We start from the raw sequence: 15,358 nt of genomic DNA on the forward strand, positions 1-15,358 counted from the left end.
TTAGACCAGACTGGTCTCGAACCCACAGAGGTCCGCCTGCCTCTGCCTCCCAGAGTGCAGGGACTACAGGTGTGTACCAGCACACCTGGCCTCTGTTTTTTGTTTGTTTGAGGCGGGGTTTCTTGCTGAACTCCAGCACAGGTTTGGTTAGTCTGGCTGAACAGCTTACTGTGGAGAGTCCCTGTCTCTGCCTCCCATGTGATGGACCACAGGCTGAATGTCAGGCCTTTCCAGCTCAAACACAGGATCACACAGACTCCTGCCCAACAGACAGACATGAATGGGGAAAAGGGACTCTAGGAGGGAGTAAGAGGCTTCTGGGTTCAGAGATGCACATTATACCTGTGTGACACTGTCAAAGGACAGAGTTCTGTGATTCTGAGAGTTCACTGCCCAGCCAGCCTATCTAGCCTAATCAGGGTTCAGAATGCAAGCCTGTCTCAGTAAATAAAATGAAGTAATTGAAAGATGACAAGCCCTGCTTCTCCAAGCATGCACCAATGCCACACACACAGATACTCAAAGATGCTGATAACCATGCAATTCAAGCTGGGTGAAGGTCAGAGGAAGTGCTTTGCCACTGGCTTTGGCAATGATCTTCGGTCCTTGGATCTGGAGTATCACAGCATGGATACCAGCTGTTTTTATTTTTGGGGGTGCTAGGGATCTACTTGGAGCCTTTTACACACCAGATAGGCTCTCTGCTGCTGAGCCTCGATCCCAGCCCAACAAATCTATGGCCCTTCTCCCTCCATCAACCATATAGTTAGTTTTTTTCAAGATTCAGGCTCTCTGCTGCTGACTCTCAATCCCAAACCAACAGCTCTCTCCCATCCAACCGTTTATTTTTATTTAGTTATTTATTTATTCCAACAGGGTTCTCTGTGTAGCCCTGTCCTGGAACTTGCTCTGTAGGGTGGCCTAGAACTCCGAGATCCGCCTGCCTCTGCCTCCTGAGTGCTGGGATTAAAGGCGTTTGTCACCACTGCCTAGTTGTTTTTTGCTTTTTTTTAATCCTTCGCTCTCCACCTATCTTCCTCATAAGAATCAGGTGTAGCAGTGTAATCTCAGCACTTGGGGGGCCGAGGCAGGAGGACCATAGAGTGAAACCCAATCTCAAAAACAAACAAAAGCCTGAAAAATAAAATCCTGATAGAGAAGACTGGCTTTGTATTTTGTTTCCGGCACATAGAACAACCTTGGGAGGAAAGGGTTTATTTGGCCTGCTCATCCTGACACAAGTCTGTCATTGAAAAGGTCAAGGTGGGTTCTCAAGGTGGGAACCTGAGGCAGTAACTGAAGCAGAGACCAGGTGGGTGTGGCTTCTGGCTTGCTCCTCATGTCTTGCTCAGCCCACTTTCTTGTACAACTCAGGACCACCTGCCCAGGGGTGGCACGCTTTCACTGGGCTGTGCCCTCCCACTTAGACCACCAATCAAGAAAATGTCTCACACACTTGCCCACTGGCCAACCTGACAAAGGCAATTCCTCAGTTGGGGCCTTTCTTCCCAGATAAAGCTAAGTTTGTGGTAAACTGACAAAAGCTAACCACAGCAATGCGTTTGTTCACATTGTGTGCCATCAGGCCGAGCAGTGAGCCTCTGTGCGCACTGAGCCATCGTGCTGGCCCATTGTTATCATTTTTCATCTCTTTAAAGACCTCAGTGTGCCGTTCATACCCACAGTGCAGCTCAGATCCCAGCCCCGCTCAGGAGGGTGTGCCCAGAGGACAGGGCCGGCTCAGTGCTCCGGACAGCCCTCCCTGCCACGGTACTGTGTGGCTAAGAGGTACACCTCTGAAGACTCCTTCCTGCTGGCCGCGGGCTTCACGACCTTTGTGTTCCGGAATTCCTGGGTCAGTCTCCTTTGGAGCAGGTGGCTTCTGCTTCCCGCCCAGATTTTACACAGCAGAGTGCCCCCGGGCTGCAGGGTGTCCGTAGCCATGTCCACAAGGCTGAGGCACAAGCTGATAAGCCTGTCGTGGTCAAGGCCCCGGATGCCAGTGGCATTGGGTGCCATGTCACTCAGAATCACGTCTGCTCTCCTTCCGGGAAGCAGTTCTAAAATTCTCTGGCAAGTTCTGGGGTCAGTCACATCAGCGGGGCATAGAAAAGTTGCTCCTTCCAAAGGGAATACGTGAAGGAGATCGACGCCCAGCACAAAGCCCACAGGAGAGCTGGGATCTACGAAGCAACAGAACAAAGCACCGTCATATCAGGTGTCTCCCCACCAGAATACAAGCCACAGGAGACAGGCACCGGGACCACAGGGAGCAGCCCTTTGTCTGAAGACTTGTGAGAAACGTGATAGCATAGGCTTGGGAGCCGGAGGGCAGGACTGTCACAAGTTCAAGGCCAGCTGCTACCACGTGAGACCCGTCTATCAAAGTTGCTAAAAGACCGATGGTGTGGGGTAGGGTGTCCTCTAATCCCCTTAGTCTCCTGACCATCCTGAGCGATAGTGGAGGTTGGACCACAGTCAGTCAAGGTGCTGAATCCCACTTCCCAGTCAGTTCGCTACCCCAAGCTCCTCTTCTCTACAAAGATTCTTCCTCCAAATAACTTATTTTTGTGTTTTGGTTCTAAAGTGGGACTCTCACTAGGTAGCCAAGGCTGGCCCAAGCTATGATCTTAACCCAGTGAGCACTTAAGGTTACGGGTGGGCATCATCACACCTAGCTCCCAACAGGCCTTCCTATTTGTATGCTTTTGATGAGACAGCCTCACTGCGTAGACCAGGGTAGCCCTAAACTCAGAGACCTGACCCCTCTGCTACTGAAGGACTAGAATCAAAGGCATGTGAGAGCATGCCCTGCTGATGTTTTAGTTTTCTGAATTATTTATTTACAGTATGTTTGCACATGTGAATGTGCACTTAAGCGTAGGTGCCTGTAGAGTCCCGGGCCTGGAACTGGAGTTAAGGAGGTTGGGAACTGCCTGACCTGGGTGCCAGGAACCATACAAAGTCCTCTCACTGACTCCTCTGTAAGAGCCCTTCCTTTCTGGCTGCTGGTTCTTTGAGACCCTATGACTAGGCCTGGAATTCCTGCTGCCTCCACCATCAGAGTTCTAGGGTCACAGGTGTGGCTGTTTTCTCTTTGGGCACCATTTGACACAGAGAATATTATTAAGTCCCTATTAACACACACTAAGCCAGCTGGTGGTGGCACGTGCCATTAATCCCAACACTGAGGAGACAGAAGCAGGTGGATCTCTGTGAGTTCTAGGCCATCCTTTTCTACAAAGCAAGTCCGGAACAGCCAAGGCTACACAGAGAAACCCTGTCTCCAAAAAACAAAAATAAAAACCAAAGCTCCAGCGAAGCCCAATCACGGGATGTGGTTTAACACTCCTGGCAGGTCGTGTAGGTAGGATAATACGTAACAGTACACCTCAACTGAGAAAATGCCTCCTCAGCCTGGCCTAGACAGCATTTTTCTCGATTGATGACTGATGTGGGGGCCCAGCCCACTCTGAGCAGTGCCAGCCCTGGGCAGTGGTCCTGAGTCCTATAAAAAAACGGGCTGAGCGAGCAAGGAGAAGCAAGACAGTAAGCAGAGGGACCCCACAGTCTCTGCTGCAGGTTCTGCCTCTGCCTTCTCTTCAGATAAGCCAAAAGAAAGGTTTTTTGGTCAGTGCTCATCACAGCAGCAGAAAGCAAGCCAGATGCTACTGTTTAATTTTGCGGGTTTTTTTTTCATTTGTTTGTTTTGAGACAGAGAGTGGCACAGAGCCCAGGCTGGTTGCCAGTTCACGCGATCTATTTTTAGTTTTCTTCTTTGTTCTCTTTTAAACAACATTTTGTTTATTTAATGGTATATGTGTGTACAAGTAGCCATGACATACTTGTGGAGGCCAAAACGCCTTTCAATGTCAATTCTCTCCTTCACCATATAGGTCTCGGAGAGAACTCAGACCGTCAGGCTTGGTGGCAAGCACCTTTTTAACCACTAAGCCAGCGGCCCTCAACCTTCCTAACTGGCAAGTTCCTCACGTGGTAGTGATCCCCAACCACAAAACTACTTCGTTGCTCCTTCAAAACTGTAATTTTGCCACTGTTACGAATCAGGACGTAAATATCCTATGATCTCCAGAGGAGTCGAGCCCCGCATGTTGAGAACCACCAGTTCTTCACCGCTGCTTTTTTTTTTCAATGAGCGGCAGAGAAAAAAATTACGTGCTAGACTGCCTACACAACATAAGGCTGGGATGATCTTGAACTTCTAATCCTCCCGCCTCCACTACCCAAAAGTTAGGATCGTAGGCCTGCCCGCACACCTGTTTAACTTAGCAGCTGTTCGGTCCCCAGCCCCGTGACCTACTTCTCTATCATCTCTAAACCAACTTAGAAAGCTACTCAAAAACTGTCTCTGGGTAAAGAGTTGCTCGCTAGCATTCCTCCGGCTCCTGGCAGCCCGAGGAGCTGGGGGTGACAGGCGGGGCCCACCTGCGCCCGTGGCGTTGACTCTCTGCACTGCCACCTGACTCCAGGCTCCCGGGGCCGCCCCGCAGTCCAGCACCCGGAGACCAGGCCTCAGGATGTGATGCTTGTCATTCATCTCCAGGAGCTTGAAGGCGCTGCGGCAGCGGTAACTCTCCACCTTTGCAGCCTTCACAAACGGGTCCTTCAGGTGCCGCGTGAGCCACTGGTGCTCGGCGCCAGTCCGGCCCTTGCAGTGACACGCGGCTGTGTGGAACCTCTGAACCCTAAGGGGAATGCCCACCAGCTTCGCGTACCTGGTGGAGAGAAAGGAGTCAGCAGGTGGACATCACACAGAGGCAGGCAAGAAGGTCTGCGAGCACATGGGGACCCAAAGCTGACCAGGGCTGTCCTTCTGGCTTGCCCTCTACCTTACATACTGAGGTACGGTCGCCAACCAGCCGGTGTATCTAGCCAGCTTGCTCCGGGGGCCCCTTTTCCCTGCCTCCCTAGCACCGGCGTCACATTTGGTCAGCACACAAGCCCAGAACTCTGTCGGTTCTGGGCACCGGAACTCCAATCCCCAAGCATGCTTTCTCCGCCGAGCCATGTCCCCACTTATTTCGCCCTTCTGCGACCCAATTCACTGAGCTCCCAACTGCCGTCCCCCACCCCGCGCAAGACCGAGGCAGACGCCCTTTTAGCGCAGGTCAACCTCGAAACTCCACTCACCAGGCCATAGCTACTTGCGGGCGGGTTCCTCCCGCCGCCGGAAGTCCCGCCCTCGCTTCCAGCGTGAGGTCCCGCCCAGGAAGCTGCAGCCAGGGCGCGAAGGTATGGACGGTTCGCGGTGTGTGGGAGCTGCGTGCCTGTGAGACGGGAGGCAGCAAGGGTGCTGGGCGCTGGGGGTGTCTGGGGAGGATGGGGTGCGTTAGGCGGCCTCAAGCCAACCAGGAAGGCTGGGGTGCTGAGTTCGGGGAGACTAAGGGAAACGACAGAAGATAGGGAGCAATGGGCGGGAAGCTAGAAGAAGCGCTGTTTACAGCCAAGTTGCAAAGCCCCTGGAAGGGGAGGCCAGGAAACAGCTTTGCAGAGTGCTCCCTGCAGGCACTCCGTGTGCATGGCCACCAACACCTGCAGCAGTTGACCTCAGTTCCCAGCAGGTGTCTGTCAGCACCCGAACCCTGGCATTGGACAGCTTCCTGACACGCATCCGATTCGCCATCTCTCACAGCCTGAGCTGACAGAACACTGAGCTGACGTCCAGGACACCCTAGCGTGCTTATAGGCTCTCTGGGCATCAGTTTTCACCTCAGGAAGTGAGAGTAAGTAAGTCTTCTGCAGTTCTTAGTCTTACTACACGGGGTCGCTTTTGAAAACAAGGTTAAGTGCAGCTGGGGTGGTGGATGCCTGTGAAATGCTTGCCCCACAAGCCTGAGGACCTGAGTTCAGGCCCCAGAACCCACAAGAAGCTAGTGTGACATGCCCCTGTAACCGCAGCGCCCGTAGCGGGAGGCAGAGGATCCAACCTCCTCTTCTGGCCTCCAGGGTTAGCCACATGAAGATGTACATACAAAGAGAAGGACATACACACAGAAGTAAACGGAAAATCTTTTTTAAAATGCAGTATGGCGCTGGAAAGAGCACTGGCTGCTCCTGCACAAGACCAGGGTCAAGTTCCCAGCATGTTCCTAATCTTTAACTTCCATTTCTGGGAGCCAGGGCCCTCTACTGACCTCTGGGCACTGAATGCACAGGTAGGCCACATTTTTTTTTTTTTATTTCTCTACTTACTTCATTTATTCATTTTTTTTATTTCATTTATTTATTTTTGATTTTCCAAGACAGGGTTCTCTTTATAGCCTTCGATGTCCTAGAACTCACTCTGTAGATCAGACTGGCCTTGAACTCAGAAATCCAACTGTCTCTCTGCCTCTTAAGTGCTGGGATTAAAGGCATGCACCAACATGGCCGACTCTAGATTTTTTTTTTAATATGAAAAGAATTGTAAGGTGAAGAGCAATTAAGGAAGGTGCCCAATGTCAACTTTGCTCTCTACACACAGGCAGGGACACACACATGCACACATCGCACAAAAATTGGTCATCGCTGGGCTCAGTATATGCAAGTCAAAAATGTTCTCCAAACCCAGCTAAGCTTGTTTGAAAGTTCTGTCCCACTTAATAAACCCAACAACTGTGAGCTAGGATATCTCCATTTGCAGAGGGGAAAGCAGTTTTTGGGGTACATGTTAGAATTGACGTCAGTCACCAGAAGCACGACCCAGCTCATTCTTCCAGATTCCAATCTGTCCTCACAACTCACTTCACTGAGACAGGTGGTTGGCCATGCCTGTCATTCTGACACTCACGTTGTTGAGGCAGGAGGATCGTGAGTTTAAGCCCAGACTGGACCACATGGAATGATTCCATATCATTTAAAACACTTGCAAAACAAATCACTCATCTGTAATGGACATCTGCCATTACAACAGGAGAACTATTTAACACAGTATGTGCTGGCACTTAAAGTGGGCTAGAGGAGGTGTGTAAGGTACAGGCATATTTCAGAGAAATGGTTTCATCATGCTTTGATTCTGGTATCCATGGCAGTGTGGGGTATCCTGGTACCAGTGACCCCTGGATATGGAAAGACAGCTGTATACAGCTGGTGCTTCCTAAGAGATGGCTGACTTTGCTGAGCTAGTCAGTGTCAGGACAAGGACACAGGCTAAACCTACTTCCTCTCTTGACCAGCCTCATCACCGAACTTCCAGATCTCCTTTCTTCCCCTCCTCCTCCTTGTCTTTTTTAAAGTTAACTTATAACCTATAAATATAGTGGGTTTTTGTTTGTTTGTTTGGTTGGTTGGTTGGTTGGTTTTGGTTTTTTGAGACAGGATTTCTCTGTGTAACAAGAGCCCTGACTATCACAGACTCCAGGCTGGCCTTGAACTCACAGAGATCTGCCTGCCTCTGCTTACCCTTTAATCTGCTGGGATCAAATCAGATTTAATCTGCTGGCATGCCCCACCAGGCCCACCTCTAATGTTTTTGTTTTCTTTTAATTTTATTTATTTTTATGTGCACTGATGTTTGCATGTGTGCATGTCTGTGTGAGGTGCCAGGTCCTCTGGAACTGGAGTTACAAACAGTTGTGAGCTGCCATACTTCTAGAAGAGCAGCCAGTGCTCTTCACTGGGCCATCTCTGAGCCATCTCTCTAGCCTGAGTATTGATGTTTTGTTCCCATTTATATCTGTGCACTATGTGTGTGGCTGGTGCCCCCAAAGATGCCAGAAGAGGGCATCAGAACTGGAGTTAGACAGTTTGAGCCACCATGTGGATGCTAGGAAAGGAACCCAGTCCTTTGGAAGAGCAGCAAATGTTCTTAACCAATATCATTTCTCTAGTCCCCATTCAGGTTCCTTTTCTTATATACTGCAATCTCTTAAAAGGATTCCAGTCTCTGGATACTCTTTAACCAGTTGAGGCCAAGAAAATAATAAAGTAATAAACAAGAAGTTGGCACAGAGAGACTGGAGAGGTGGCTCAGTGCTTGGAGAGTATGGCTCAGTGGTAGAGCACCTGTCTAGAATGCCCCAGTGAGGTTTGGGGTGTGGCTTAGTAATAGAGTACCTGCCTAGAATTCCCCAGTGGGGGGCTAGGGTGTGGCTCAGTGCTAGAGCCCCTGCCTAGAATCCCCCAGTGAGGGGCTGGGGTGTGGCTCAGTGGTAGAGCCCCTGCCTAGAATCCCCTAGTGAGGGGCTGGGGTGTGGCTCAACAATAGAGCACTAGCCTAATATGCTCAAGGTTTTTGAGTTCCATACCCGCCACTGCAAAAAAGTTAATGTAATAATAATAAGAGAAAAGGGAGGGTTCAAAGGCACATTTGTACACGCCCTAGTAAGGTACAGGATTTACCTTTTGACTAGGGGATTACCAGCACGCCATACCTTCCACCTCCCACGTGGCCACCATTCACTACAGCACACGTATGACGCACACTCTGACAGACCACAGGCCAAGCAGCCTCTGTTTTCACAGGACCCAGGAGACCATGGGCACCTCAAGGCTCTATACCCTGGTGCTGGTGCTGCAGCCTCAGCGTGTCCTCCTGGGCATGAAGAAGAGAGGCTTTGGTGCTGGCCGCTGGAATGGCTTCGGGGGTAAAGTGGAGGAAGGAGAGACCATTGAGGACGCGGCTAAGAGGTAAGGAGAATGGAGTTCTCACCACAGAGCCAGCCTCGCTGGGGATGAGGACCTTGAGAGTAGGAAACATACCCTGGAAACCTGCAGATGCTATGTAGACCAGGCTGGCCTTGAACTCAGGGAGATCCACCTGCCGTTACTTCCAGAGTACTGGGATTAAAGGCAGATGCTACTTCCATGCTGAGCTTTTAATTTTTTTAAAGGGGTCTCTTTTTTTTTTTCCTAATGTGCATTGGTATTTTGCTCACATATCTGTATGTATGACGGTATCAAATCCCCTGGAACAAGTTACAGACAGTGTTAACTGCTGTGTGGGTGCTGGGAATTGAACCCAGGCCTTTTGGGAGCACAGCTAGTGCTCTCAACCACTGTGTCATCTTTCTAGCCCTCATAAAGGGTTTTTCTACATATTTCAGTAGCCCTGGTTGGGATTATAGGTGTACACTACCATGCCTGAACTTTTGAAGTTCAAGGTAATTCCTGAGTTGGATATAACAATGTCTCTGCATGGTGTCCTCCCACAACATGAATCTCACAAGTCCTGAGGCTGCAGTGCCACACCCTCGCCCTGTGAGCATGGATGCCGTGCTCTGAGCTACCTAACGCCATCCACTTCCTTCCTGCCCACCTCTGCCGCAGGGAGCTTCAGGAAGAAAGCGGCCTGACAGTGGACGTGCTGCACAAGGTGGGCCACATCTCGTTTGAGTTTGTGGGTTCCCCCGAGCCGATGGACGTGCATATCTTCTCTGCTGAACACGTGCACGGGACGCCCACAGAGAGTGACGGTGAGCCTTGGCCCTACCCCCTCCTTCCCACCGTGGGCAGGGATGGGTGCCCAGCCTCCTTTGCCTGCCTAGGAGAGAGGAACTGGCCCCTGCCAAGTGCAGGCCCCAAGTCTGCGCCCACCTTCCTGTGTTTGCTTAGCCTCCAGACCCGAGGCAGCCCGGCAAAGCTGCCTTGTCTCTCAGATATGAGCCCATTTATTTATTTCACAAGATAGGGCAATCAGCTGTACATACTGGCACATGCATTTTTATCCCAACACTTGGGAAGAAGGGATGGGGATATCTCTGTGAGTTCAAAGCCAACCTCTTTAAAAAAAACAAACAAACAAAAAAAAAAAAAAACAGCAGAAGCAGCAGCAGCCAGGCAGTAGTGACGCACACCTTCAGTGCCAGCGCTGGGGAGGCAGAGGCAGGAGGAGCTCTAGTTCAAGGCCAGCTTGATCTACGGGGTGAGTTCCAGGACGGCCAGGGTCACACAAAGTTAGAAACCAAAAGGAGAGAAGGAGCAGCTAGCTGGGTGTGCGGCTCAGCTGGCAGGGTGCCTCATTAGCAAGCACAAGACCCTGAGCTCCACCCCACCAGGACATGAACCGGGTCTACAATCCCAACCCAGCTCAGGTCTCGGGAAACGAGCAAGCAAGGAAGGAAGCAGGTATGATAGCGCAGCACATGACTCCGGATCTGGGGCAGAAACGTGGATCTGGAAGCATACAGACAGAATGGGTTCTAACCCTCTCAAAACCAAGAGACGGTCATGAGGATGAGCTCTTCTCAGATAAGCTAGGTTTAATGGTGCACATGCATGGCCCCAGCACCAAGGAAGCTGAGGCAGGAGGATTGCCTTGAATTCAAGACCAGCCTGGGCTCCATACTGAATGCCAGGCCAGCCAGAGCGCCAAAGAAAGTCCCCGTATCCAAGAAAATAGAACAAAGCAGGCGTGGTTGTACCAACTATATATATACCCAGCAGGAACCAGAAATCTGAGGTGGGAGAATTACTGCTCATTCCAGAGCAGCCTGGGCTACAGTGTGGAAATCCTGTCTCAAAAAGCTCCAGGGGCTAGAGATGGCTCAGAGGTTACGAGCTCTTGCTGTCCTTGTAGAGGGCCCACGTGCTTTTCCCAGTGTCCACAGGCTGCTCCCGACTGTGCACAGCGCCACTGATGCCCTCTTCTGGCCTCTCTAGGCGCTGCATGCACACCGCATGAGGTGTGCACATGAACTAATTTTACAGACGGTTTAAGAGGAGAGAACGTTAGAAGGCTGGTTCAGCAGTTAAGGTCACATGCTGCTCTTGCAGAGAAACCACACTTGCCTCCCCGTACCCACAGGGGCTCACAACTGACCAACAGCAGCCCCTGACCCAATGCCTCTGCCTCTAATAGGCACCCAGACTCGTGCCTACATCCACACACAAACATGTATGAACACATGCAGCTAAAAATAACATAAAACCTGTAAAAAAATTTTTATAAATAACAACCAAAACGTCCAAACAGCTGGAGAGAGCTCTCAATGGCTACAAGCCTAGTCTTCCAGAGAAGCCATGTTCAGTCTCCAGCACCCACACTGGGCACATGTGACTGCCCCCATGTGGCTCCAACTCCCCTCTGGCCTCCACTGGCACCCACACGTGTGGCATTTGTTCACACAGACATATCCCGATACTTAACAGCTCTGGTTTCAAGGCCAGCCAGGACTACACACTCAGACCATGTCTCAAACAAAACAAAATTTCCCAACGAGTGTTCACACAGATCCAGGGTGACCCCTCTCGGGTCATCTGAAACCAGTGTTCAACATCAGTGTTCTTCCTCACCCCCTGCCCCAGAAATGCGTCCTCAGTGGTTCCAACTGGACCAGATCCCTTTTGCAGACATGTGGCCGGATGACAGCTATTGGTTCCCACTGCTGCTTCAGAAGAAAAAGTTCTGTGGGCACTTCAGGTTCCAGGATCAGGACACCATCCTTGACTACTCGCTGCGTGAGGTGGATGAGCTCTAACCCAGAGGTCTGCTTCTGCCCGGGTGCTCCTGTTTCTGCACAGCCACGGCTGTCTGTCCAAGGGCACCCTGAAGAAGGGCTGGCTGCAAGACGTTGTGGCTAAAATGTGAAATGTCGCCAAGACATGTCTGAACATTTCGTTCCTACCTACTGGTACTGTTTTAGACAGTTATGGCACTTGTAGAAGGCAGAGCACTGATGGGGAAACTGAGTCACTGAGGGTCTGAGATGAAAGACAGCCCTTAAGGTCTTATGAGTAAGCCCCACTTCCTGTCTGCTCTCTGCTTCCTGACTGATGACAAGACCAGCCCCATAACACTCCTGCCACTATGCCTTATCTGCTGTGAGAGACTGTCTCTCTTGATCTGTGAGCCAAAATAAACCCTTGCTCCTCCACGTTGCTGTGTGATTGCAGCATCAAGAACAGTGAGTGGTGTGAGTGGAGAGGAGAGACCTGCCAGGCAGCGAGACAGTCAATTCTGTCTTGTTACACTACCCCAGACAGGGTGGACAGACACCAAAGGTGAGGTGAGAGCTGTTTTCACACAGAGATGACAATCTGAGTGAAAAAGTAGAATCTCTGAAGTGTTTGCTGAGTGCAGGCTGCCAGAGTGGACACCCAAAGAAAATCTGCAGGGAGCAGGTGCATAGAGAGAAGCTAGTGCCACTGGTCTCATGTGTCTCCGAGGAAGACAAGTATGCCTCTGGCCAGGAGCTGGGCTGCCAACCAGGACCAGGACTCCAGGTAGGGGCTGGTCTGACTGAAAGAAAGGCTGTATCCACAGGATTATATAGATCCAGGGTAGGCAAATCAGGTAAAAATAACCAATCAGAGCAGAGCCTGCAACACCTGAGAAGCACTGCCTCAGGGTTCCAGCCAGGTCCCTGCTGTCGTGATGGTGGCAGTGAAGCATTCCCCTCGTGGCACAGCCCGAACTTCTGGGGGCTGCATCTTAGACCTCACAATGGAAGTGATTATCAATGGATCTTGAAAGCACGCTATTTTCACGCTGCATCTGAACCATCCCTAACTGCTGTTTTCAAGAGGAGGGAGCCGTTAGGGAGACCCAAGAGGGCTGAGTGATGGCTCAGTGGTGCTGTTCTTGCAGAGGACCAGAGTTCAGTCCCCAGCACACACACTGGGCAGCTCTTAACCACCTGTAACTTCAGCTTCAGCGGCTGACACCTTCTGACCTCCCCAGGCACCAGCACTCATGTACACACGCCCCTATACACACAATTTACAATAAAGTATACACATATACGGTAATCATACTCAGAAGCTATGGATAGCTTAGCTGAACCTCCATAAAGCGAAAGGGGCCTAGACGTAAATGCTGAGATTGGGGCATCACTGCAGCCCCTCCTCTTGACTCACTTTTGAGCAGGTGCGTGGGATGGCAGTGATGTGTATGAGTACAGGCACCATGGAAGTCAGAGACGGCGATGCCACTGGAGCTGAAGTGAGGACACTGGGAGCAATCTGACGTGGGTACTAGGAACTGAACTCGGGTCCTCTGAAGAGCAGCAAGCGCTCTTAATTACTGAGCCACCTCCAGCCCTTATGGTGTCAGTCTTACCTGTCAACCTGACATTATTTAGAATGACCTGGAAGAGCGTCTCAGAGAGGGCTGCAGATCAGGGTGGCCTGTGGGCATGTCTGGGATTGTCTTGACTTCCCCTCGGAAGGGAATGCTGCACCATGCCAGAGTGCAGAAAGCAAGCTGGGCTGTGGCTCGCACTCTCTGATCTGTTCCCTGCTTAACTCTGGAGGGAACGTGTCCAGCTGGTTCAAACTCTCACTGCGATCCCCTGCTCCCCCAAAGTGACATGAGTTAAACCCTTTTGCACTATATTTCTTTCATTGGGGAAATGGAACTCAACTAATCCAGCCCTAAAGACAGATCACAGATGACTGTGAAGTCCTACTTAGTGAGTTAGTGGGTTCTCTGGGGTTACTTACAGGAATGTGGGTGAGGGCTCAGCTCACAGGAGCAGGGACTCCTCAAACAGCAAACTTGGCCTGGGCTAGGTCTGACAACTGCAGCCCTCGAGGGGGCTCAGCAGGTCAGAGTCTCCTCCCCTTAGCAACTGTCACTGTGGGCACCACCTCAGGGAGGGATCTCGTGAGCCATGTACATTCCAGGTTCTGAGTCTGAGGACCCTCCCTCCAGGTGGAGGGAGGAAGCTACATACAACACTCTGCCAACAGGGACCCGCAGGTTAGGGGCAACTGCCCACCCCGAAACTCCAGGCTCCGGTTTCCAAGACTCATTTGACCATGCTCATGGGGGTTTCTGAAGAGAAACTGCATCATGGAAACCATCTGTAAACACTTCCAGTTTATTGGGTGTGGCAGTAACTGATTCCCGCAGTCCATAAAGTGCTTCATCCATCAAGCGGAGCCCACATCATCAGCTTCCTGACTCCCTTCACCCAGAGCCCCACTGCCCCTGCCCAGCTGTTCAGCCAGGCAGGCTAATTCAAAGTAGGGAGCACCCAGAGAAACTGTTCCCTTCACTCCCATTCTGCTGGCCCCAGGACTGTCCAGTTAAGGCTAAGGCTGGGCCCCACTCGACCCAGGAAAAGGGGCAAGCAGGAGGGAGATCCAGCGATACTTGTGCTTCTCCATCTTTCTGGCAGCCACAGGCATGCTGTGGAGTGGCACACAGCTTGGGCAGCAGGATGCCAGAAGCGTGCAGGGACTCTTGGTTCCGCTGCACCCTGGGAGTGGAACCTCAAGTTTGGAGTCAGGTACCCACAGCCCAGTCTGGGAGTGACTGTGTGAGAAAAGGCAGGCTCCATTGCCAGGCTTGGGGTCCTGGAGCACTAAACACAGGGGCGGGAGATCGGTAAAGGAAACGGCTCACATCCAGGTGGAACCTGCTGCCCGACAGCCTGGTGGGAAGCAGCCCACACTCTTGCTCCTGAGGTCTGGGCACCCAACAGGGATGCCCATCTCCGGTGCTCCTCCACAAGCCCTCCTCACTCCCACCCTCCAAAACCCAACACAAGAAAGGACCCCGAGCCCTGATCTACCGTAGACCTCGAGAGGCTGTGGACCTGGGCTCCATGGATAGCACTGGAGTGAAATCTGTCCTCCAAAGCACCAAACCCTGCACACTCCGCTCCCTCCTGCAGCACACTTCCCGCCTGGCCTCAAACACGCCTCCCAGAATGTCTGCACGCCCTAGCCTATGGTCCCGTTCCCACCCTCAGGGATTGAGCAGCTCCTTGCCAGGCCATAGGGCAGGCCAGTCCTTCAACCTGTTTGCTGCTAGGTTAACCCCTAGGCTCCCCCAGCACTCAGTGACCTTCCACACTCCCCCAGACACACCACTTGCTGGGTACAAAAGGCCCTTAGCACTGTGGGCACAGGGCACAAACCATTCCAAAGCACCCTAACTTCCCACTACCGACCTGATCAGCAGGCCACAGGGCAGACAGGGGACACAGACCTCCTGCCCAGGAGCAGGGAGGCACAAAGACCACCAGCACAGCCCACAGGCAGCTCAGGGCAGTGGCTGCTGCCTGAAGGGAATCAGCCAGGGACACTGTTTGCAAAGAGGTTTAGTGAGGCCACGGGAGCTCTGCTGTGGGCCTTGCCCCTAGTGGGGACACACGCCGTCCTCCTGCGGGGAGCGGGGTGGCGTCAGCACACTGTGAGGTCCGGAGAAGAGGCAGCTCAGCTTCGGTTTCAGGTCATTCCACACCTTGCTCATCTGCAGGAGGAAGAAAGGAAGGCGGTGGGCGGCCACAGCCCGGTCTGCAACAACCCAGTTCCCCTTCTTGTCATCTGGTGGCATGCACAGGAGGACACTCACATCACACTCCCTCGCATGCCAGGCTCCACAACCGAACTACTGAAGGGGAAGGCAAACCACCCCTATTCTCTCAATGTTGGCCCACCCTCCAGAGGCAAAGACAAGGACTGCAAGTTC

The 15,358-nt window shown here is 51.9% G+C and overlaps 3 protein-coding genes across 5 annotated transcripts in view; 1 reads left to right on the top strand and 2 right to left on the bottom strand.

Moving 5' to 3' along the window:
* Positions 1-828: 828 nt before the first annotated feature.
* On the bottom strand, positions 829-5,285 carry Mrm2 (mitochondrial rRNA methyltransferase 2). Its single transcript, XM_021647554.2, has 3 exons — positions 5,152-5,285; positions 4,447-4,736; positions 829-2,183 (listed from the first exon to the last, which is right to left on the bottom strand). The coding sequence occupies exons 1-3, from the start codon at positions 5,157-5,159 to the stop codon at positions 1,741-1,743; spliced, it is 741 nt and encodes a 246-aa protein (XP_021503229.1). The 5' UTR covers positions 5,160-5,285; the 3' UTR covers positions 829-1,740.
* A 327-nt stretch (positions 5,286-5,612) lies between these two features.
* Positions 5,613-14,758, top strand: Nudt1 (nudix hydrolase 1). 3 transcript variants are annotated; one of them, XM_060368007.1, is made up of 5 exons: positions 5,613-5,744; positions 6,047-6,176; positions 8,464-8,628; positions 9,268-9,413; positions 11,245-14,758. In XM_060368007.1, the coding sequence occupies exons 2-5, from the start codon at positions 6,169-6,171 to the stop codon at positions 11,415-11,417; spliced, it is 492 nt and encodes a 163-aa protein (XP_060223990.1). In that variant the 5' UTR covers positions 5,613-5,744; positions 6,047-6,168; the 3' UTR covers positions 11,418-14,758. The 3 variants fall into 3 exon arrangements, with proteins under 3 accessions (XP_060223990.1, XP_021503235.1, XP_021503237.1); XM_021647560.2 differs by lacking the exon at positions 6,047-6,176 and having other exon boundaries at positions 5,615-5,744; XM_021647562.2 differs by lacking the exon at positions 6,047-6,176 and having other exon boundaries at positions 5,626-5,748.
* The window catches only part of Snx8 (sorting nexin 8), a 49,223-nt gene continuing 47,609 nt past the window's right edge, over positions 13,745-15,358 (bottom strand). Inside the window, exon 11 of the mRNA XM_021647553.2 lies at positions 13,745-15,139. Coding sequence (XP_021503228.1) covers positions 15,026-15,139 — 114 coding nt within the window. The 3' untranslated portion in view covers positions 13,745-15,025. The remainder of the gene's footprint in view (positions 15,140-15,358) is intronic.

The sequence above is a fragment of the Meriones unguiculatus genome, chromosome 15 (genome assembly GCF_030254825.1).
Source record: "Meriones unguiculatus strain TT.TT164.6M chromosome 15, Bangor_MerUng_6.1, whole genome shotgun sequence".
NCBI classification, from domain to species: domain Eukaryota; kingdom Metazoa; phylum Chordata; class Mammalia; order Rodentia; family Muridae; genus Meriones; species Meriones unguiculatus.